A 25,077-nucleotide genomic window follows, 5' to 3' on the forward strand; every position below is an offset into this window, starting at 1 on the left:
GAATGCGATTGTTCTGTCTGGGACATAAGACAATGAAACACTATTGACTCTTAATTCTTGACCTTTCGTCAGATCTGCTTCATAAGTACACCTTTCCAAAATTTGAGGTCTTCTATATGAATATATGGATTTTAATTCCGAGAATGTGCCACATTTTAAAGCACATGCACACATCTCCCATTCTGCCCCATCGTCTTTGGTTCCCAACAACTCATAGCTGTGTTTGGGGGGGGGGGGGAAATTGCTATATTTTCTGTGGCAACCCATCAATCCTTTGCAGGAAGTTTTTGCAAGACTAGTTTGCATTTCCATTTCGAGGTTGCAGCGTGCACTGCAGATTTGCAATATGCCTCTGCATACCAACCTGAGGAATTCTTGTCCCAATGCCATTATTGGTTGGGTTTGTTGGTTTAACGCCAAGCCTGATGCTGGTGAGGAGACTGCCGGCGAGGATACACTGCCCACCCGAGTCCCCGGCGAGCGTTTCTATCTGTTAATCCTCCAAAAACGTTGAAATTCCTCTCCAATCGATCTAAACTTCTTTCCAACGCGAGGTCAAATTTTAAAGGGTTCCAAATCAACCATTGTGTTAAAGACCCGGGAGGAGTTTCACCCTGCTACCTTTCAATGCAGTCAATAAATCACTTCTGGCACACACACTTATCGAGATACCAGACCAGCGAACGATGTAAACATGCAGCAGATTTCTCTTTAAGATGTGCATCAATCTGGTGAGGATTTGTTTGTTTTTGTGTTTACGATGTCCAGTGGGTCTTTCTTTCCCTTCACCCCCACCCCCACCCCGCCCCCCAGCTAAAAGGTAGTTAATTTGCCCCTTGCAATGTCAAAAGTCAAGAGTGTTTTATTGCCGTTTGTCCCAGATGGAACAATGCAATTCTTACTTGCAGCAGCACAACAGAATATGTAAACATAGTGCACAGATGTAAACAGAGTACACTGTCGTGCATAGTACAATGTCATTACTAACCTGAGTGCACATATTTTTAGTATACCTCCATCTGGCATTTTCACTGATGGCTGGGATTCAGGGAACCAGAACAGAAGACCAGCAGTTCTGATGCAATGTTATGGACCTGAACGGTTAATTTTATTTCTCTCTCTCTCTGGATACCACCTTACTTGGATTTTTTTTGTAGGCATATGGGTCAGTTTGAAGAAGGGTCACTTATACATTCCCACCACACAGGGAGATGCTGCCTGACCTGTTGAGTTACTCCACCACTTATGCTTTGCTCGGTATATTGTTTTTGTTTCAGCTTTCCAGCATCTGCAGCATTTTGATTTTGTGTTTACTTCCAGGCTGTGATCATCAAGTTTTGCTGTGCAGCATTCAAAGTCTCTTCAAGTTATATTGGTTAAAGAAAAGTTTTTTTTTAAAATGTCATCACATTAGCCAGTTGCCTTTCTTCAAGGTCTTTGCTGCAAGTTTGGCCCATGAGCAGTTGTCGGATTTACTCTGCCCATTGCCGATCCCCTGCTCCCTAAATCCCACACCAGCTTAATAGCACCAGTGGACTGGGAGAGTGGTTCATTAAACCCTCCTTTATAAGAAGAGCATGTCTAATGTTTTGCCGGTCATGCCATTAAAAGCATTAAAACACAATCAGCCCAGCATGAAGCTTTGTTCTTTAATGCAAGTAACCATGCAACACACTTTCGGGACTAAATCAGCCTGATTCCAACCTGACTGTATCTGGTGTTCCCCAATGAGAAAGAAGACTACACTGAACTGCACTTAAATTGAAAATCTTGAATAAAACAACAAAAATACTTCATCTTTTATTGAAATGAGATCCTAGAGCAGGTGCTTGCTTGTGGTCTTTGTTTGCAATGCAATGCCCATACTGAGATTTTTTCAAATCCTGGTGAATACACATTTTAGTTTATTACTGCACTCCAGGCTGCTTTTCTTTCCCCTTCCCTCCCAGGCACCCCCACATGGCTGCAGGTTAGAGGTTCTGCCTTAGAGGGGTTAAGGTCGGGTGCTGAAGGAGAATGGACCTCTTCTGCATTAGGTTTTGAAGTCTAATGGATAAGTTATAAGTTCATACGTTCTAGGAGCAGAATTAGGCCATTCATCCCATCGTCTACTCTCCCATTCAATCATGGCTGATCTATCTTTCCTTCTCAACCCCATTCTCCTCCCATCATCACATAACCCCTGACACCATTCCTAATCAAAAATCTATCCATTTAGAATGGAGATGAGGAAGAACTTTTTCAGTCAGAGAGTGGTGAAGGTGTGGAATTCTCTGCCTCAGAAGGCAGTGGAGGCCAGTTTGTTGGATGCTTTCAAGAGAGAGCTGGATAGAGCTCTTAAGGATAGCGGAATGAGGGGGTATGGGGAGAAGGCAGGAACGGGGTACTGATTGAGAGTGATCAGCCATGATCGCATTGAATGGCGGTGCTGGCTCGAAGGGCTGAATGGCCTACTCCTGCACCTATTGTCTATTGTCTAATCTCCGCCTTAAAAATATCCATTGACTTGGCCTCCACAGCCGTCTGTGGCAATGAATTCCACAGATTCACCGCCCACTGACGTAAGAAATTCCTCCTCATCTCCTTTCTAAAGATACGTCCTTTTATTCTGAGGCTATCGGTGACGTTATCTATTATGCTTGTGCGCTGCTCATTGAATTCTAAGGAAAGCCTGCTTCTGCTCACAGCTTTGCATATATGTAAAAGTCCAGCATTGAAATGTTGAACTATAGACAATAGACAATAGGTGCAGGAGGAGGCCATTCGGCCCTTCGAGCCAGCATCACCATTCAATGTGATCATGGCTGATCATTCTCAATCAGTACCCCGTTCCTGCCTTCTCCCCATACCCCCTGACTCCGCTATCCTTAAGAGCTCTATCTAGCTCTCTCTTGAATGCATTCAGAGAATTGGCCTCCACTGCCTTCTGAGGCAGAGAATTCCACAGATTCACAACTCTCTGACTGAAAAGGTTTTTCCTCATCTCAGTTCTAAATGGCCTACCCCTTATTCTTAAACTGTGACCCCTTGTTCTGGACTCCCCCAACATTGGGAACATGTTTCCTGCCTCTAACGTGTCCAACCCCTTAATAATCTTATACGTTTCGATAAGATCCCCTCTCATCCTTCTAAACCACTATGACTATGGAGCTGCATTGGAAGTGCAAACATCTTTCAGCTCCTCCTCCGGTTGTTGTTCAGATCTACTCGTGGACAAGTGCATGGATGTAATTGTCTCCAAGTCTTTAGGGATCCGGAAGTACCAGATATTGTTGCAATGTCCCCAGTCATGAAAGGTTTTCTTCTGTGGTACGAAGATCATTTGGGTTTACAATGCTGCCGCATCTAGATATAGCAACAATTGCCACTCTAAGAGCATCGTGCACTGAATGTGTTAATATGTTTTTTTAATAACGAATGTGGGCTTTTGGAATGGTGGCATGCCCTCTAATGTGCCGTCACATAATAATCATGGTATTTGAACTGGTTACCACCTTGCACTGGTAATCACAAATAAGTACCGAGGAGAATTGATAAAACAATCTCAAAAGGAGTCCTTGAACCAAAGTTATTGCAACATGGTTACAAGGACCATAAACGATTGCTCACGGAAGCAAACTGTCTTGATGCCACGGTTTGACACAAAGTTCATGTCCATTGTTGTTGATTCAACCATCTAATCTTGTACTTTGCCTTTTTTTTGTGGTATTACACCCAATAATTAACTGAATACGAGCTATGTAAAATACACCAGGCTTGGATAGAGTGGATGTGGAGAGGATGTTTCCACTAATGGGAGAGCCCAGGACCAGAAGTCATAGCCTCAGAATTAAAGGAGGTTCCTTTGGGAAGTAGATGAGGAGGAATTTCTTTAGTCAGAGAGTGGTGACTCTGTGGAATTCATTGCCACAGAAGGCTGTGGAGGCCACGTCAGTGGATATTTTTAAGATAGAGATAGATAGACTCTTTATTAGTACAGGTGTCAGGGGTTATGGTGAAAAGGCAGGAGAATGGGGTTAGGAGGGAGAGATAGATCAGCCATGGTTGAATGGAGTGGAGTAGACTTGATGAGCTGAATGGCCGAATTCTACTCCCATCACTTATGAACTAATAAACACCACAAACATCCATGGCTTAAAAGTTGCTGTAACATAGTGGCAGGTTGGAGGGTGATGCTGCCCCAGAGCTACAGTAACACAGTTTGCTCCTGAGCTCTGGTGCTGTCTGTGTGGAGCTTTTCAGTGTCTCCCCCCCTGAGCCCTCAGATCTCACACATCCCAAAAAATATGATGTCTGGCAGTTTAAATTATTATTAAGATACCCAATTGTGTAGGTGTGTGGTAGAGGAATCAGTGGGGGGTTAATGAGCATGAGAGGAAGGATAGAAGAGTCGCGACCCAAAATGTCACCCATTCCTTCAATCCAGAAATGTTGCCTGACCCATTGAGTTACTCCTGCATTTTGTGTCTATATCTGTGTAAATCAGCATCTGCCGATCCTTCCTACACATAGGTTACAAGGAAATGGGTGGGCAAATTATATTGAGAGGATGTCTTGAGGATGAAACAAAGTGCTGGTGGCAGGTAGCATCTGTGGAGGGAAAAGGACAGATGATATTTTGGGTTCGGATCCTTCTTCAGATGCTTTGGGAGCTGCATGGACACAATGGGCTGAATCCTCTTTCTATAACTGTAAGAAATTATGAGAAATATGAAAATAATATGTTAAACGTTGCGTCATGCTGATAAAAAAAATTGCCTGGTGCTACCAAATTGATTTGGAGAAACTAGGTAATAAATCATGCCAAGTTAAACACACACAAGAGATCATAATCACTGTTCTAGGTTGGGATACTCTGCCAAGGATGGATGAGGAGATTTGGACCACTGTTGCTATAATTTTTTTTTTCAAGAGCAATCAAATTATGGGTATAATAACAAGTGGCCTAATTATTGGACTGGTATCTGGAGGCTTATGAGGAGATTAAATGACATATGGAAGCTGATGTATTTAAACTAATGCAATTAAATAAATCTGGAAAATGTTGTTGCTGTTGCAAATTGATGTGATTTTTTTACCAGTGTTCCTAAAGGAAGAAAACCTCTTCATACCTAACTGTGCGGTTTCCTCTTCTAAAATATGGGGCTAATTGGGGATGGACAATAAACGTTGGATTTGCCAGTGAACTCCACATCCCATGGAAATTGTCTTCACGGTGATGAACAGAACAGTTAAAAATTGAGAAATAGACATAAAAAGCTGGAGTAACTCAACGGGTCAGGCAGCATCTCTGGAGAAAAGGAATACGTGACGTTTTGGGTCGAGACCCTTCTTCAGACTGAGAGTCAGGGGAAAGGGAAACGAGAGATATAGACGGCGATGTAGAGAGATATAGAACAAATGAATGAAATAAATGCAAAAGTGTAACGATGATAAAGGAAACAAGTCATTGTTAGCTGTGGGCTAGGTGAAAACGAGTTATGGACAATGAGACTCAAAAATTGCATTCAGCATCAAATTCTGCTATTCAGCTTCACTATGATAATGAAGTATTTGGAGGTTTGAAACTACCGTGAGAATGAACATAAATTACATGAATGGGTGGATTAACGGATACAGGACATTTGCCACATCAATCATTCATTTTCATGCTTCAACTTTGAAACCACTCTGGCCTTCTTGATGGAGTGAAACATTCTACACTTTCAGCTCCCTTTCCTGTGGTAGGCTCACTGCCTAAGTTTACATTAACTAAAGGTATCAAAGTTTTTCTTGGAACCTCTGCATTTTAAATCCCTTGATGGGTCACTGCAATGTTGGCCTTTTAAATTAACTTTCCAAACAAAAACAAAAAATATTGCTATTACTGTGCAGGTCCAGCAGCATCTGTGGGGAGTCAGGAGTTATGGGGAGAAGGCTGGAGAATGGGGTTGAAAGAGAAAGATAGATCAGGCAAGATTGAATGGCGAAGTTGACTTGATGGGCCAATTGACCTAATTCTGTTCCTATAACTTATGAACATGAAAAAAGGAGTTAACCTTTTTATGCAGAAGATCCTACAAATTGTATCTCTTTCCACAGATGCAGCCTAACCAGTTGAGTGGTTTCAAAACTTTCAGTTTTAATTTCACATTTCCAACATCTGCAACCTTTTGACCTTCATCTACATCATTATAATTCGGTTCCTGCCAAATATGTTATCTTTGTATTATTCACAAAATGCTGGAGTAACTCAAAATATGTTATATTTGTAATGTTATCTGTACTTTGTAACAATAGTAAAATATATCGAAGGCGTGATAAAACTTCATCCAAAGTCACAGACTTAAATTCAGTGAATTCGTCATTCATCGCTTGTATTCAGCAGTCATTATACTTTACAATAATTATGTGCTAGCATTAAATATAAGAATGCATAGAAAATTAACTTATCATCTTCGACTTTGTTCTGCAAATCTACCCCTTGAATAGTATTGCGGTAAGAAATATGTACTAAATATAAGATGGTTATCTTTAATAGATGGGAGATTAATACGTTTTTTTCTCTACATCTCTTATTGCATCATTTCATAATAATACAAAACAACATTCAAGGGCAAGTATAGACTGTGGCCTATCGGAGTTTTATCAGTGTGTCAGTTAACATCTCATCTCTTCTGTTTACTAATGGGTCTGATCAATAACTGTAAATACAAAAAGGAATGAGCTTGTTTTCATTTGACAATATATTCTTTCATCTTTCAAGAACTTCTCTTGCACTATTTTTGTTTTGTTGAAAATGATTTCAATTTGGTTGATGTTTATTAAGCTCCTGGTAAGTTCCAGCACAATCCTGGTTCAATTTTTAACAAAGCAAATGATAAATCCTTTGATAATTTGGAAGAAATTTAGTAGAGGTTTTCTTTGCCAATTGTGACTATTTTATTTGTTAAATGCCTGTAATTGAAGCAAAGAAATGAGTTGATAAAATACAGATTTATTATGTTTTGCCTTATAACTAGATAGGTTTTTTGACTGGAAAATTCGCTTGACTATCTTTCACTTTTTGATAATTTGGAGGAAATGTAGTAGAGGTTTGCTTGCCAACTGTGTTTATATTATTTGTTAAATGTATGTAATCAAAGCATAGCAATTAGTTTATAAATTACAGATTTATTATTTTTGTTCCTTATAACTAGATAGGTTTCTTAATGGGAAAATTTTCTTTACTGTCTTTGACTTTTTGTTATAAATCTCTGGTTGAACATTGAGCTTTATATTATTTTCAGACAGAGTTTTATATTAGAATATGCCTAAGTAGATCAAATGGCTGTCAATACTGTTAAAGTGTATGATTTAACATTTTTGAAAAACAGTTATCCTTCACTCCAAAATATTGTACATAAGAACAGAAGGCTTGAAATTCACTTACATTTTTTTTTTAATGCAAGTACAAATTGGTGCAATTTTAAAAGGAAACATATATTTATTCATAAATCCCCAGAATCTCACTTTATGGGTTACAGTCGATTTGTGTTTCTTTGGATAATTTAGTCAAGTTGCAGAAAAAAAAATTGTCAAGGGGTAGATAATGAAGAGATACTGAAGAGATTTACTAAGATGATGTCAATGTTGAGACCCTGTTATTTCAGAGAAAATTAAAGAAAACAGGACTTCTGTCAAGACTGATAAACTGAAAGTAATTTAGTATTATACTTGGGTAAATAAAGGAAAGTTTCACTTTGGTTCAGTGCTTGAGTAACTCTGGGGAACATATTTAATGTGCCGATTTGAAGGAACAAAAGGAACATAAGGAACATCAAACATTTTGTTTAATTTATGTTCCGTTTTAGAGTCCGCTGTTGGAGATGATGAGAGCAGAATTCATAATTGTAAAAAAAAATCTTTAAATATTTGAAAATGATGGAAGATGTAAGTGTTGTTGCCTTTGAAAGATATCCAGATGAGCATTTGGAGAATCAGAACGCGACTGAGCATGAAGTGAGAGATGCCTCATAAGTTTGATCTTGGCTCACATGTCGAATGCCTTGCTCCTGTGCTAAATATTTCAGTGATTTAATGAAATACGGGGAAAGGAAATGAAGGTTGCACGGCTCCAAAACTGGCTAGAGCTGTAGCTAAGTACCTTCCTATGATTCGACTGAACTATGAACAACTCAGCTATCTGCCATGCATTTTAATATAATCAATTAGCTCATTTTTGTTCACTGAATGTAGGGAGTAAAACTTTGAATGAGCTGAACTCTGCAGAAGATAGAATTGTGATGAAGGCATTTCTGGGAACATGGAGCAGTGGTGGGAGATCGGGAGTCAGGAGCTGTCAACAGTTTAGATTGTGTAGGAGGGAACTGCAGTCTGAAGAAGCGATCCAACCCAAAACCTCACCTATTCCATTTCTCCAGAGATGCTGCCTGACCCGCTGAGTTACTCCAGTATCTTGTGCCTATCAACAGTTTAAATTGCCTTTATTGGTGTGATGCACTCTCCATCCTAGTTCTAAATCAACATATTACGTTTCCATACTGTTACAAATAATTTGTGGGACCATTTTCCCTGCATGTTGCCAATGATAGCCTTGCAGCAGACTTGTATTAGAGTTGGTCATTAGAGTTGTATTAGAGTTGGAATCAGAAGCACGTTTGTCCTTAACAAACATGGTTGCTACCAACATAATAGGTTGGGGCCTCAGGCCATGTAAAAACAGAATAGCAAGTATTACATAACATAATGTTTTTGTCCGTTAAGCCTTGATGTGACAAACAACATGATTTAGAGTTTTATTAGAACAATGGGAAAGTCAGACTAGAGGCAGGTGTAGTTTTTACTTATTTATTCATGGATGCAGACGGGGCGGCACGGTGGCGCAGCGGTAGTTACTGCCTTACAGCGAATGCGGCGCCGGAGACTCAGGTTCGATCCTGACTACGGGCACCGTCTGTACGGAGTTTGTACGTTCTCCCCGTGACCTGCGTGGGTTTTCTCGGAGATCTTCGGTTTCCTCCCACACTCCAAAGACGTGCAGGTATGTAGGTTAATTGGCTTGGCAAATGTTAAAAAAATTGTCCCTAGTGGGTGTAGGATAGTGTTAGTGTGCGGGGATCGCTGGGCGGCGCGGACTTGGTGGGCCGAAGGGCCTGTTTCTGCGCTGTATCTCTAAATCTAAATCTAAAAATCTAAATCTAAATCACTGCAAAGACTACTTTTTTTGTTCTCTCTGTATTTATTTAATTACTCTGATTTAAATTACACAACTGCCGAGGTGGCATGAGTTTATGCCTTTGAATCTATGATCCAGAACTCTGACTACCAGTCAGTACTTTGACCACTGTATTACAGCAGCCTTGCATACAGATGAGAAAAGTTGTGAGACAGCACATGAGATACCAAGTTCTCTTCTATGTATTCTGCGACATCAGGTTTACAACCAATATCATTTGGCTTGAGAGAGTGACTGGGGAAAGTGAGAGGGTCACTTTCAAGGGTGTGGAATTTTCAAAGGTGGTTGAAAGTTTGGATCTGGTCTTCCCATTTTTCAACTACAGGAAAAATACCACACATTAGATGGCAGAAAGGGAGCTGTGAGGGGTAACGCAAACATTGATTTGCAGCGTGGGTGTGATAGCTGGCATCGACATGGCCACAAGAATGTCAACCGTTTGATGCCATTTAATTTGGGATCTGAACCATCTCCTTCATTATTATTGCAGCAGGCAATAGTGCATGTCGTCTCTTCCAGCTTTCTCCCTCCCCCCCTCCACACACAATCAGTCTGTTGAGGAGTTCTGACCTGTACAGTCACCTATCCATGTTCTCCAGAGATGCTGCCTGACCTACCGAGTTACTCCAGCACTTTGCATGTACATCAGTGCCTCTATGTGTATTTCCAACTATATTAGTGAAGGTTTATATTAGTGAAGGATATAATCCTGGTGAGGACACGTGCTGGCACATTAATTAGTTTAGAAAGACTTACGTAACTCCTGTGCATCTTACAAAAATTGATCTTTCAGATTTCCAAGCATTCCTGTGTTTCCCTCAGCATCTATTGAACTTGTCAATGATGTGGCAAGAACGTCACTTTGGTGGCACGAACGAGAGAAGAGATCTCAGATCTGTCTGGATGTGTTGTCACAGAAGATGGCAAGAGCTTTGATAAGAAAGGGTGAATCCAACCAGAGTCTGTCCAACAAAACAGAAAACAGAGGATAATGTGGATGTCAAAGGCGATAAAGGAATGATGCAAGAGTCACAGAATATCAAGAATGTTTCAGTAGTGAAGAAGCATTCTATGTTGTGGGAGGATTTAAACAAAATCACAGCAAAGATGAGCCGTAATGTGGGAAGTGGCAACACCTTTCTGAACATTGGAGACACTAATAAAGTTGGAGGTGGGTCAGAAATAGTGTGGACTGAGGAAGGAAAGTAGACATTGCCCAAAGACAAGCAACTTTAACTGAAGTGGTTCAACGGTGCTATATTGTCACATGTGCAAAACACAGTCAAACAGTTTTTTTGAGACACCAGATTTGGCGCCATTTCCAAAGTCCGGTCCGCGTGCTAGGTTTCATGGAGCGGCGCCCCATCCAGGCGAGCCCCAGGCTGCTGCAGGGCCTCCAGCCGTCTTCTTCTCGATTGTTCAGCGAATGGAGGCTGGGAAGGATTTTATTAATGAACTATTTAGTAGATACTAGACCAAGTGGACCCGTTGGGCCCAAACAATAGACAATAGGTGCAGGAGGAGGCCATTCAGCCCTTCGAGCCAGCACCGCCATTCAATGTGATCATGGCTGATCATTCTCAATCAGAACCCCGTTCCTGCCTTCTCCCCATACCCCCTGACTCCGCTATCCTTAAGAGCTCTATCTAGCTCTCTCTTGAATGCATTCAGAGAATTGGCCTCCACTGCCCTCTGAACCACTCCTGCATTGGTGCAGCACCCTCTCCTCCCCCCCCTCCCTCCACCCCCTCCCTCCCCCTCCCTCCACCCCCTCCCCTCCTTCCTCCCCCTCCCCCTTTCTCTCTCCCTCCCCTCCCTCTTAACCCCCTTATCCCTCCCCCCCTCTCCCTCCCTCCCTCCTCCCTCCCTCAGAGATACATTTAAACTTTAAAATGTGAATAACTTTAAAACTATAACACCGATTTCAATGAAACGTCCCCCATTAGCACCAAAGGGACGACAGTGAGTAAGGTGGGCCTAACATTGTCGCGCTATCGTGTACCGTTTTGCCTGTAGTTCAGGAACAAACAGGGTTTTAGTATATAGATGAGGGTATGCAGTTGAAAAAATAGATATTATGTCTTGTGACACAGATGACATTGGAAGAGGCAACATTTGGGCTGTGGTGAAGGAGTTTAGGAGGAAACCAAAGAGAGACCATATTATCAGGTACTTGCCCAGTAAATCTTGAGATGGTCTGTGAGAACAAAGCTAGTGGCATGTTGTAATACCTCGTTACTTAATCTGTTTTTATTTTACTTAACAAGAGAATTTACCTTCAGGAGCTTGTGTTTGTGAAATGACTGTGAAGCCAATATACTATAAAGTTGCTCTTTGATGCTGAAAAGTACTTTATAAACCCTGGGGGAAGTGTCACAGGGCTGCAACATTCAAATGGACGTGTTATTTTTCTTGTATTGCTGCTTCTTTAACTAACTCTCTTCAGGATTGTTCAGTCTTCTGTGAAAATAAATGTATTTTGCCACAAAACTGGAGGGTTCTTATGTATCAGGCAGCAGCAGCAGTAAATAAGATCCGTTATATTTCCTTCGCACCAGATTGTTTCACTCGTATCTGCTTGGAGGCTCTGCTAAAGGAAGCTGCCATTTGGTTTTGGGCTGAAGAAAAATATACAGGACTGAGCCAGAAGTGTAGCACATTGTTTTGATACAGTTGCTCAGTATTTCATACAAGGACCTTTACTGTTACTTTGTGTAAATAACCTGCAATAACTTTGCACGCATGCTACTTCCTGGTAAATGATACATATTTTCTATGATGCAAATCTGTAAAGATCACTGAGAAAAATAAATAGGCAAAGGCAAACCTAATCTTCTTAAATGGCAAGTTTCGAAAATAGTATTTTTGCAATCAATTCATTCGATTTTAATCTCTGCAAGTGCAATTATTTTTTTTATGCTTTTGCTAACAGATGAAAGACAAAGAAAAACTTAAGAGTTGTCCATAAGATAGACACAAAATGCTGGAATAACTCAGCGGGACAGGCAGCATCTCTGAAGAAGGGTCTTGACCTAAAATGTCTCCCATTCCTTCTATCCACAGATGCTGCCTGTCCCGCTGAGTTACTCCAGCATTTTGTGTCTATTTTCGGTTTAATCCAGCATCTGCAGTTCCTTCCTACACTTAACAGTTGTCAAAATGCCTTCATTTATGTATACCGTTTACTAACAGGGTAAAAGTTGTCAATCAGGGCAAAGCTGTATTTGACCCAGTAGCACGTTATTACACCACCCAACAGTTTTTTAGAACTTCAGAATATTAGCTCATTTGTTCCCAGGTCATGATCTACATAACAAGGCTGCCATCAGTTTACACTGTCAGTGGGTGACATGGCTTCTGGCTCCGCTTGATAATTTGTTCAGTTGGTTGGCTTTCTAAGTCACTTAGACAAGTTAGTAGCTTCCATTGTTCGAAAGCCATTTATGAAGTTGTTGTGTTGCGAGGTCTATCTGACTTTCTAATTGTTATAACCTCACACCTTGGCAATGTGTAACTTTAATGTACAAGCACTGTTGCTGGTCAGAATAATAACAGCTGAGAGCATGTTATTTCTTGTAGGGTACAAATGGCAGAGATTTTTGAAAAGTTTCACCAGATCCCACTTCCTTTGTTGAGCTATTGGGGACATGCGGAATTTTTCCCAGTCTCCTCAGGAAGTAGCAGCGCTGCTGTACTGTCTTGGCTGTCCGATCAATGTGAATGTGTAGGAAGGAACTACAGATGCTGGTTTAAACCGAAGATAGACATAAAAAGCTGGAGCAACTCAGCGGGACAGGCAGAATCTCTGGAGAGAAGGAATGGGTAACGTTTCGGGTCGAGACCCTTCTTCAGACTGCTGTCTGACCCAGTCTGAAGAAGGGTCTCGACCCGAAACGTTACCCATTCCTGCTCTCCAGAGATGCCACCTGTCCCACTGAGTTGCTCCAGCTCTCTGTGTCTATCTTCGGATCAATGTCATTGGTCCACAACAGATTGCTGGTAACACTAACGCCAAGGAACTTGAAGCTCTCAACACATTTCCACTTTGGCACCATTGGTGCTGATTGGTGTATGTATCCACCATGCTTCCCGAAGTCAATAACTAGCTCCTTCATCTTGTTGATATTGAGCGAGAGGTTATGAATGAATGAATGAATGCCTTTATTTGTTGTTGAAAGCACTGCATACAACAACATTATTATTGCCACTCCATTGGTGCATAATATACTAACATAAAGGCACAGGACACGATTTAAAAACAATGTTATTTAACTAGGGCTTAAGATAAATAAATAATCAATATTGCAATATATCAATAAATAATGGTGATAGTAAGGTAAAATGCGAGATAGGTCGCAGCATGGAAGAGTGCAGCATGAGTAATACTCAGCAGCTTTTCATATTGAGTGTGCAGATTGCTTTGGGGAAGAAACTGTCTCTTAGTCTGGAGGTGCGTGTTTTGGCTGACCTATAACGCCTGCCAGAGAGCAACAGTTCAAACAGGTGGTGACCGGGGTGTGTGGAGTCTTTAATGATGTTAGTGGCTCTGCTGAGGTGGAGTGAGATGGCAATATCCTCCATAGAGGCAGTGGGCAGTGGTTATTGTCCTGACATCATTATGTTAAGTTCCTTCTGTGCTCTGTCTCATCATTGTTCGTGAGCTGGACCACCACAGGGCACATTTGAGGTGAATTTGGCCGCATAGGTATAGAACATATAAGGTTATAGGTGGGGAATACACAAAGGCAAGGTATAGAACATGTTTTGTTTTTCAAAATTCCCAAGAAAGTGTGGGAGTGCCTTAAATAATTTGCTTCACTCCACAATTACATTGGGGTTTAACATCATTTTATCAATTTTGGGGCATTTTTTATCAGTTCCTGTGTTTTATCAGTGTTAGAAATCCACAGACTCAGGAAACTGAATTAATATCACCACCTCCTGGTGGATCTGATGCATGACCATCTACTCTATGCTGTTCCTCATCAACATCATGATAGGAATAAATTCCTGGCCTATTGGCTAGAAATATACAGACTAATTTAAACCATATGGCAGGTAATTGTTGGGTCAGATCAGTGACCCAAAATGCCTTGTGTAGGATGGAACTGCAGATGCTGGTTAAGGGGTTGGACATGTTAGAGGCAGGAAACATGTTCCCAATGTTGGGGGAGTCCAGAACCAGGGGCCACAGTTTAAGAATAAGGGGTAGGCCATTTAGAACAGAGATGAGGAAAAACTTTTTTAGTCAGAGAGTTGTGAATCTGTGGAATTCTCTGCCTCAGAGGGCAGTGGAGGCCAATTCTCTGAATACATTCAAGAGCGAGCTAGATAGAGCTCTTAAGGATAGCGGAGTCAGGGGGTATGAGGAGAAAGCAGGAACGGGGTACTGATTGAGAATGATCAGCCATGATCACATTGAATGGCGGTGCTGGCTCGAAGGGCCGAATGGCCTACTCCTGCACCTATTGTCTATTGTCTATTGTAAACCGAAGATAGACACAAAAAGCTGGAGCAATTCAGCGGGTCAGGCAGCATCTCTGGAGAGAAGGAATTTGTCCCACTGCTGTACAAATGTCATCTGGGCTCTGACCAAGTTGTAAAAGGCAACGGGGGCCTCAGCAAGCAGATCCTGCTGCTCCGACACCAGATTTTTCCTTGTGACTACTAATAATCATAGATATTTAAAATATTTAAAAGCTCTCCAGAGATGCTGCCTGTCCCGCTGAGTTACTCCAGCATTTTGTGTCTGTCTATAGATATTTAAAAGCTGTCTAAGAAAAAGAAAAACTAACTAAACTATTTAGACAATAGACAATAGGTCTATTGTCAGGACATTTGGCCCTTCGAGCCAGCACCGCCATTCACCATGATCATGGCTGATCATCCACAATCATTTACTTGCATTTATTTCACTCAGTATGCCATTGACACATCCCCCCTCCCCCCTCTCCCACTCCCACCCTCTCCCCCCCCCACCCTTCCCCCCACTCCCCCCCCCACCCCCATCCCCACCCTTCCTCCCACTCACCCTCCACCCCGCCCCCCACTTGCACCTTACAAGAAATAACATGCTCTCGTGTTAATTCTAATTTTCCAGTATTTCTGATGAAAGCATAATTAGGCTTTTTAAATTTTTAACTTATTCCATCTATTTAAAATGTCTGCATGTTAAAGTTTATTATATTTTCATGGCATTTTACTAGCAAGTGTTTATAATCTTATCGGACTTCCTAATAAACTTGCTACTTTAACAATTTCTGACATTGATCATTCCAAGTATTATTTCAAATTGAATTGGTAAACTATCCAGTGTAATCTGATTCCGTCTAACCGGGAGAACTAGTTTATCAAAATATTGTATACTTAGTGTTATTTTTATGCTGATATACAGTCAGTGCATTACAATGTTTTTTTTTAAATGGATGCACAGGATGCAAAGCTGGCCTTTATTGTCTACACATAGATAGCCTTGTATTCAAGTTCAAGTATATTGTTAAATTAACATGAACAGTGAGATACATTTTCCTTGCAGCAGCATCACGGGCACATAGACGTGGACAAATACACAAAAACAAATTCTAGAGTCATGGAGTGATACAGCGTGGAAACAGGCTCTTCGGCCCAACTTGCCCACACCCAGCTACACTAGTCCCACCTGCCAGCATTTGGTCCATACCCCTCCAGTCCTGTCCTATCCATGTTCCCGTCGAACTATTTCTTAAATGTTGGTATAGTCCCAGCCTCAACTACCCCCTCTGGCAGCTTGTTCCATACACCCACCACCCTTTGTATATATATATAAATGAAATTATACATGAATTATACATAAATTATAAATAAATTACACATAAAATTCTAAACAAAAGAATGCTGTGCATAAAACAAGACATTACTGCAAAAACATCGTTATGAAAAACACGAGTCCAGGGCAGTGCAAGAGATTAGCCATGGTGATCCGTTGTCGAGGAAGGATTAGGGTTGTGTGGGTTGGTTTAAGAACGTGGTAGTTACAAGAAAGAAGGTGTTCCTAAACCTGGTGGTGTGGAAATTCGGGCTTCGGTACCTCTTGCTCGACAGTAGCAGTGAGGGGAAGGCAGGCCCAGGTGGTGCGGATCCTTGATGATAGATGGCACCTTCATGAGGCAGTACCTCCTGCAGATGCTTCTGATGAATGGGAGGACCGTCCCAGTGATGGACTGGGCTGAGTCCACCACTCTCTGTAGCGTCTTGCATTCCTGTGCATTGAAATTATCGTAACAGGCCATGATGCATGCAGTCAAGATACTCTCTACAGTGCATCTGTATATGTTAGAGTATTCAGAGACATGCTGATTCTCTTTGATCTTGTAGGAAAGTAGAGGCACTGATATGCCTTCTTCCTGATTGCATCTATGTGCTGGACCAGGACAGGTCACCCCAGATGTTACCTGCTAGGACTTTGAAGCTGCTAACTTACTCCATAACCGATCCACCAATTTAAAAACTGGTACCAAGTCTCTCGACTTCCCCTTTTCTGAAATCAATGACCATTTCTTTGGTCTTGTTGATATTAAGCGAGAGGTTGTTGTAGCGCCACTCAGTCAGGCAAATTGAATGACTTGCTGAGCCAATTCCATAGACAGTTTGGAACCAAAGACATAGCATAACCATTTTGCTATGGGACTCTAGTCACATATAGGCTAGGCAGAAGCAGAACAGTAAAACCCCTTCCTAAAGGATAGTGGGGAACCAGTATCACTTGTTCATAACAATTGGTATTTACATAGTCATTATTACCAATGCCACTTTTTTGGTTTAGATTTATTTAATTCATTTAAGTACCTCAGTTCCCAAAATCTGAAGTCAAGGACTCTGGATCACTTTTCCAGTGCATTAGACTGTTAATGCAGGAAGTTATCCATCAGGTTACAGTGCACTTGTTTACAATGGTTCATGAATGGAAAGCACCATTTATAAAACCTCGACCCATAATATCACCTATCCATTTCCTCCAGCGATGCTGCCTGACCCATTGAGTTCTCCAGCACTTCGTTCTTTGGTCAAGGATCCGGCATCTGCTGTTCCTTGTGTCACCACATATAGATCTCTTTGGTGCTAAAATAAACAGCTGTGAAGATCTATTAACTTGGATTTTGCAGGTTAAAAATCCTCTGAAATACGGAATTCAGGGGCCCGACAACCCTTCATGCAAACCTCTCCTGGGGGCGCGGCAACCACCCAACCCCCCCCCAACTGACGATCCGTGGGCCGTAGCCCAGGGCCGTTGGGGAGAGGAAAGGGGAGAGGGAGGCACTCATCCCGGCCCCGGGCAGCCAGCGCTGCGGCCAGAGCCAGCCATGGACCCACTGGGTGGAAACCTCTCCTGCGCGAGGGCGACGGCCATCTTATTTGACTCTCTGTCGCTGCGCTGCACTACGGGGGGGGGAAGGTCAGGCGCAGGGCACGCCGAGACAGGCGCCGGTCCTCCAGGCGGGGGAGGGGGGGCGCGTTTATTAGAGTTTCAACCATCGTGCCCCTCCCCCCCTCATTGGCCGCCACTCCCGTCACTCAGGCAGGTCCCATTGTGACGTCGAACATGGCTGACAGCCAGAAAAAAATGGAAAAGTGATTTTTTTAAACTTTAAAATGTCAATAACTTTAGAAATATAAAACTAATTTGAATGAAACTTCCTCCAGCCCACCCCAGGACAATGGTGAGTGAGGTGGGCCTAAAATTGCCACACTATCGTGTACTGTTTTGGCTGTATTTTGGGATCAAGCAAATTGACAAACCAATAGTTATATTAGTAATATATATATATATATGTAAATAGATAGATAAGATCCGAGAAATGACCAATACGCTGTTCAATGATTGAACTGCCACTCAGCCCACAACATGGTCATCCCATTGCAATCTTTTGAAAATACCATGCATGGACTGCTCTGCTGATGTTAACAATGCAGATTCTGAAACATAACATCGTTATATATATCGTTCACCATGTTGGAGCTTTCCCTTTACTCTTTACACTTAATGGAGTAATTTTGCTGTGGTAAGGTACTGTAGAAACCAAAATGCACACCGGCAATTCGTACAAGTCCAAACTACCAACTGCCTGGATTACACTAGAGACTTTGGGCTGGTCGTGTGTTTTGCCCTATATTGGGTTTCTATTTTATTGAACTTTTCTTTGCTTGTTTGTTTATTATGTTATCTTTTGAGTACTCTGTTTATAAACCTGTTGTGCTGCTCCAAGTAAAGGGCCTGTCTCACTTAGGCGATTTTAAGGCGACTGCCGGCGACTAGGCTGCCGCTGACAGTTCGCCAGGGTGTCGTGGGCATGATCGTGAGGAGTCTTCAAAGAATCGTAGTGGATCTCGGCGCGTCGCTGAGAAATTAACCAGATTGAATTTTCTCGGCGACAGCTGACTTGGCGCCAGATATCGTTGCTTATTGCGGGCGCTGTCGCATGCTGTCCCCAGGTTTGCTAGGTTGTCGCAGATGCATTTAGAAGCACGTACTATTAAATTAAGTAAAGTCATTTGAAGAGACCATAAAATACTTGTGTTTAACCAATTTATTTCCCGTCAGGACATTTGACAGGTAGATTGGAGGCGACAGTTTGACGGTCAGGTAAGCGTGGGAATTTCGCGATGTTTATGGCCATTGGTGATTACTTTTAAAGTAGGCTCCTAACCCAGATATGCAACCCAAAAACCAGATATGCATCTCCCGTACATTTTCATAGAATGCCCGCACTCGCACAAAAATCCATTTAACCACGTTTAAAATTAAATTTCTTAATACAGCTATTAGTAAACTGGAAGTCAATCCAGTTTATGCCTTGTTACCGTGAAGCTTGGTTTTCAAGTAACCCGGGCAAGATGTTATATTTCAAAACTCTCAAGTAATTACAGACTTGTCAGTGATTTCAGCGAAAATTAGGAGAAGCATTTATAAGTGTGGGAATTTCATGATGTTTCCGAAGACGGTGTAATCTCTTAGCCAGGTGCTAGTTTCACAAAAAAAGTAACTTGTATCGACCTGACTCGGCATTGTCGTGGTCATTGTCGTAGGGTAAAAGAAAATTTTGGCGATCTGCTACGACTTTGACATTTGCCGGCAGTCGCCTAAAAAAATCGCCTAAGTGGGACAAGCCCTTAAGAATCTCATTGTTCCAAGTCGCCGGCAGTTGCCTAAAAAATCGCCTAAGTGGGATAGGCCCTTAAGAATCTCATTGTTCCATTTCCAGTGCATATGACACTGAAACACTCTTGACTCTTGATTCAATAATTAAAATAACTCACTTTATCTACTTACCATCTGGTCAAGGGTTAAATGGTTTCCTAATTATCTGAATTTTCCTGCGCTTTAAATATTATAATGCGATTTCTCAACTTGATTTGCCCTCTGTTTAAAATCTAATTCAGCAGATAGATATTTCTGGACAGTTTGGGAAATGATTATATCATGTGGCTATGTTTAAAAGTTCAAAAGCATCTTGAAACTATTTTTTTACTAATTTACGTGCATATTTGTCAATGCAGCAAAGTGGTTTTCTGGCTGAGGAAGTAAAGAATGAAAAGCAGCTGCAAGAGAATGTTGTTGACATTGGAGACACTTGTTCATCAACTGTAACTATGGATCCCACTGAAGACATTTCAGATTCTGTGAGAGCTTATGTGTCGAAAGCGATCACCATGGAAACAGAAGTAACAGAAAACACCATTGATCATCAAGAAAAGATTAATGTGAACGCCACACACGAGTGCACTGGTTTAAAAGATGTAAAGAAAACGACAAACACTTCCAAATTAATAACAAAATCTACTTTAACAACACATGATGAAAACTATAACAATAATTCAGATAACACGAAGCAAGAACTTCAAGAAGTTCTCACAATAGAAAAGGTTTTAGACCAGACTACACAGATTGAAACGGTGTCTTCATCGTATGAAACGTCAAAGGTGATCTATGCCTCCATTCACAAGGAGCACTTCAAAGATTATTCAGCTGTAGTGGTGGCTGACACAATGACACAAAAAGATTTGGAGGCGACTGGACAGGGCACGAGCAAGAAACCCTTTCCAGCTGCCACTGTTCCAGCTGAGGTCTACCTGGAAGAGTTGGTAGAGAACCTCCAAAGTAGAAAGGAGATGGGAAAGATAATGACGGTGGCGGCAAGCACTAGATCAAGAAAGGAATCAACGTCAAATCAGTCTGTATTCACTTCCAATGGAGTAATGTTTGAAAACTCTTCAAAAATTAGTCAAATTGAGGAAAATGTGAATAGTATCTCCACAATTGATTTAAGTAAGTTGATCAGGGAAAGTCCAAATGTTTTAGTCACGCCACAGGATGACAAGGACTCAATCGGTCTGTCGGCAGCGGATCCGAATGGAAAGACGATCTCCTCGTCAGGCAGCAACAGTAATCGAACATCAAGCAGCGCGTCGATATGTGAACAGGACTTAGAAAACTTTCCAACTGATAGTCAAAGTGAACCTTTGCCAATCGCCACTCCTCCACTACAATCCGAATACGAGTTCGGGTCAGAATGGGTTAACAAAGCCAAACCCTTTCAAAAACATTCACTTGTAAGTCAACGTGATCGTGGGCTCATTCAGAAGAATGAGTCAGCTGAAAGTTTGTCTTCCCTCAGTAGGAAACTTGTGTTAGAAATAATGGAACTACAGCATCAAACTCTTCAAAACAACCCCAGCCAGAATGGCGAAGTGCGGATTCGGCCCAGGAGTATTAAAGCTCAAACTACTAAACCATTTCAAAGAGGTGTCGAAAACAATGAGGTGTCGAAAATTCAAAAGATGGAAAAGGGGCACGTGGATTTTGCAACGGCTCGCAAACAGTGGTTGAAGCTGGAAGCGATCAGCAAAACACACAGTTACAGGTCTGTCGTCAAAGAGCAGAAGAACAAAACAGTGACCAAATATGTTACTAAAATTGATGATCACCCCATCAATAAATCAAAAAACGATGAAGCAGCCCGTCCCAGTTCTGGATCTATGTTCTCAGAAGACAGCATGCAAAGCAAAGCATCAAAAGGAATGAAAACTGATGAAGTCGAATGCCTGAGAAAATCAACAAATCCAAATCAAGAGCAGGCCATGGAAGCATTGCAGGAGAATGATGAAACCGTGGGGAATTCAGACAAGAAATTCTTATCTGATGCAACAGATTATAGTCCTTGCCCAGAAGGGAGTGATTCAAGTCAAGATGACTGGACATATGGATTTGAATGTAACAATTCATCCGACCCTGGATTTCAGGACAAATCTTCTTGCTCTCCGCCCATGGCTCGTGAAAAGCCTGAGACACCTATCGAAAGGGAGATCTGCCTCAGTCTGAAGCGAGAGGAAAGCCTTAGAAAAGCCAGGGGCCTTACTAAACTTCCTTATTCTGAAAAATTTGTCGAGATCAAAACCAGGCCACTTAATTTACAGTCCCTTCCTTCCGCTTCATCGTCCAAGGTTAAAAATAATCAATTTGCTGAGATGCAAATGCAACGTGAAATACTACTCGAACGCAAACGGGAGGAGGACCGAATGCAGGAGAGAAAGGTTACGGGAAAGCTTGAGGAAAATATGATTCCAGAAATTGAGGCGAGAAGGAAATTTTTTGAGCAGAAAAATCCCTTCCAGTTCCCATTTCCCAATAAAATGTTAGCCTCGCCTATCACCACTCCTGCCACTTTGCTGGTTGTACCTCCTAGGAAAAGAGGTCCCTCTAGTAATGAAACAAAAGTTTCTAATGTTGTTATACTGCAAAATGATCTACTAACCTCTGATAAAGACAAATCGGTTAATGATGCTATGTTGAAACTTAAGTATCCCAATACAGAAACTGCTAATGTTGTAATACTGGAAACGCCAAACCTGATTATACAACGTTCTTCATGCTACCCATCATCTGCACTCTCGCTGATCCAAAGAGAAGTTACATTGCAAAATAACCCCTTCTTCAAACTCCGTTCACATGGAGCTCAGTCCATTATTAATCAAGAGATCAGAGAGGTTCTTCATAGGGAGGAAGAGCTCTTTCAACAAAGGCGCAGTTTGCATGGTCTGAGAAGAGCATCTGAGGAAAGTTTACGAGCTTCATCTGCAGTGAATAATTTGCCATCAGGTAAAGTTCAACCAAATTAAATGTGGTGCTGCCCCACTATCCAGCATTTCCAGTTCTCTTACAAAGACTTCCACACTTAAAGCATCATTTATTGCTCTTCCCATAGTGGCTGCCTGACCTGCTGAGTGTTTCCAACATTTCCTGTTTTACCAGTATCTGAATTTTTAATTTTTTTTCTGATGTTCCACCTGTCTATTAGCAACATTTTACATAGAACTTATTTTTTCTAAACAATAGTAAATTGTTTATTTACATCCACAAAAAAAAGATAGTTATGATCTCATTTTTAAACAAAATCTAATAGTAAAACTCCATTTATACCTTTATGTATTTTTAATTGAGTTTATTACTTTGTTGGTATGGATTAGTGTCTTTCACTTCAAGGTTGTTCTTTAAACGCATTAGATCCGGTTTTATTGGAATCCTATCTGAATGTCCGATTCAATTCATTTATTTCTCAGCACAGGAGAAAGATATCATGTTACAAAGGACAGGACACAGAGTTCAAGTTCTTGTTCCGGAAATTCAACATTAACTTGAACTAACACAACTATTTTAAATGAATGCAACTCATTCAAGTCACGATTGCTATTGCACAGCACATTGGAAATATGTAAACTGATCGCAGTGCAAAATCATCATTTCTTTTGCAAAAATTGTCTTTCTTTAGAAATGAGTGGCATTGGCTTTTAACCTATTTCAAGCATTTCAATTTTCTAGAAACTAACATCTTGTTAAAACTCTCAACACAGAATTTTTTCTATGCAATTTCCACAAATAGCAAAATAGCTCTTGCCTGTGGGAAGAGCCTATTTCTCAACAAAGGGTTAGGTCTACTTTGTTCAGAGACACAAAGGACACTAATGCTGGAACCTTGAACAAAAAAAAAACAATGTTTCGGGTCGAGACCCTTCTTCAGACTGATCTTCAGTCTGAAGAAGGGTCTAAACCCGAAACGTCGCCCATTCCTTCTCTCCAGGGATGCTGCCTGTCCCGCTGAGTTACTCCAGCATTTTGCATCCATCTTTGGTTTAAACCAGCATCTGCAGTTCCTTCCTACATTAAAAAAAACAATATGTTGGCGGAACTCAGCAGATCAGGCAGCATCTGTAGAGGGAAGTGGACAAACAACATTTCAGTTCGGAACCTTCATGACCTAAAGAGGTCATTTTGGGACCTAAACAGGGGTCCCGACTAGAAATGTTATCTGCTTTTTCACAGGTGTGTTGCTGAGCAGCTCATTAGCTGCATGCCTGTTCCAGTAAGAAGGAAGCTGGAACTGTTTTGAGGTCTGAATTTCATAGCTGGTGAGTTGCTTGTCCCGAATAGGTAACAAATAAACATATTTTGAACTTTTCGTCTGAGTTCCTCCATACCACTGTGTCGCCATGTCCAGTTTCATGGCTGATTGACCTGCTTTGTACTTGATATTTTTATTATTAAGTGTAATCTGAGCAGTTGGAAAAAGGGTAGAAGCAGTTGGAAAAGGATAAGCCTCTGCAGACATACTAACCATGTGCCATCTATCTGCAGGGCACAAAAGCAGCAAGAACACATCACAAGAATGCCCTGGCACCACAATAAGAGATTGCTAGATGTTCCAACAACGACAAAAAAAAAAGCACTCAAAAAGGATGTCAAAAACAATAAATGCATGAGGTTGGCATTTGGATCAGGTAGAACAGGGCGGGGTGGGGGGAGGGGGGGCAGGGCGACAGGGTTGAAAGGGTACTATTTGAAACTACCATGTTTTAACGCAAGGATCATTGACAATTTGAAGGAATAATGTGGTTAGGTTACATGTACTGATTTGCACTAAGATAATGTTATCCATTAACTGAGATACAGGACTGAGTGCATCGGGGTCTAATATAGCGTTTAAATAGTGTTATCGTTTTGAATACTTTTAAGAAATATTTTGAATACAAGAAACACTTTGACTGCACCTCCCACAAATCTTTACACAAAGTCATCCTTCTGAACTAGCAACAGATTTGGAACCAAGTACAAATAAAAATGTATGAATGCATTGATATAACTAAAACAAAAGCAGAGACAAATTGATCAGCATCTGATGGAGAATGATGAGGTAACATGTCCAGTTTCATAGCTGATTGACCTGTTTTGTTTTTATTGAATTTTCGTTATTATTAATTTGTAATCTGTGCACAGATCCATTTTATGTACTTTATTTAAATAGATTGCAATTCCCAGTGATATGAAACATTATTATTTAATATTTGCATAATAATCATTAATTTTTCATGGAAAATTCATTGATGTGTGGGCATTTGTGTGTCTACAAAATTGTTTAAATAACTTACCTTAGCATAATATTCTGAGAACTTGGTTCAAAAGATGCATACAGAAATGGGCATAACCTCTGGGGACGTTTTTCTGAATTCTCAACTATGCAACAACATAAACTGAAAATGCGATCTCTTTGCTCAAACTAGAGCACCAGTCAATGTTAAAATTCAAGAAAAGCCACAAAGTGCTGAAGTAACTAAACAGGTCAGGCAGCATCTCTGAAGAACAATTCAATCCCTTGCTTTATAAATGTAACTTATCAAAGTTTCATTATACATAATAAAGCAAATGCAATATGTACGTTAACAGATGTGCATTTATATATACAATGGTGCACACTTATATATACTAATTCACAGGATGCTGAGTTGGGCAATAAAAGTTCATTAACATCCATTAAACTGGTAATTTAATTGGA

The 25,077-nt window shown here is 41.1% G+C and overlaps 1 protein-coding gene across 3 annotated transcripts in view; it reads left to right on the forward strand.

Annotated features, from left to right (window-relative positions):
• LOC144598040 (uncharacterized) overlaps nucleotides 1-24,022 on the forward strand; it is a 32,132-nt gene extending 8,110 nt beyond the window's left edge. For 2 of the 3 annotated variants that reach the window (XM_078407914.1, XM_078407912.1), the window contains exons 2-3: nucleotides 19,751-22,349; nucleotides 23,571-24,022. In XM_078407914.1, coding sequence (XP_078264040.1) covers nucleotides 19,844-22,349; nucleotides 23,571-23,614 — 2,550 coding nt within the window. In that variant the 5' untranslated portion in view covers nucleotides 19,751-19,843 and the 3' untranslated portion in view covers nucleotides 23,615-24,022. The remainder of the gene's footprint in view (nucleotides 1-19,750; nucleotides 22,350-23,570) is intronic. The other variant, XM_078407913.1, reaches the window with a different exon arrangement.
• The last annotated feature ends 1,055 nt before the right edge of the window (nucleotides 24,023-25,077 follow it).

The sequence above is a fragment of the Rhinoraja longicauda genome, chromosome 11 (genome assembly GCF_053455715.1).
Source record: "Rhinoraja longicauda isolate Sanriku21f chromosome 11, sRhiLon1.1, whole genome shotgun sequence".
Lineage (NCBI taxonomy): Eukaryota > Metazoa > Chordata > Chondrichthyes > Rajiformes > Arhynchobatidae > Rhinoraja > Rhinoraja longicauda.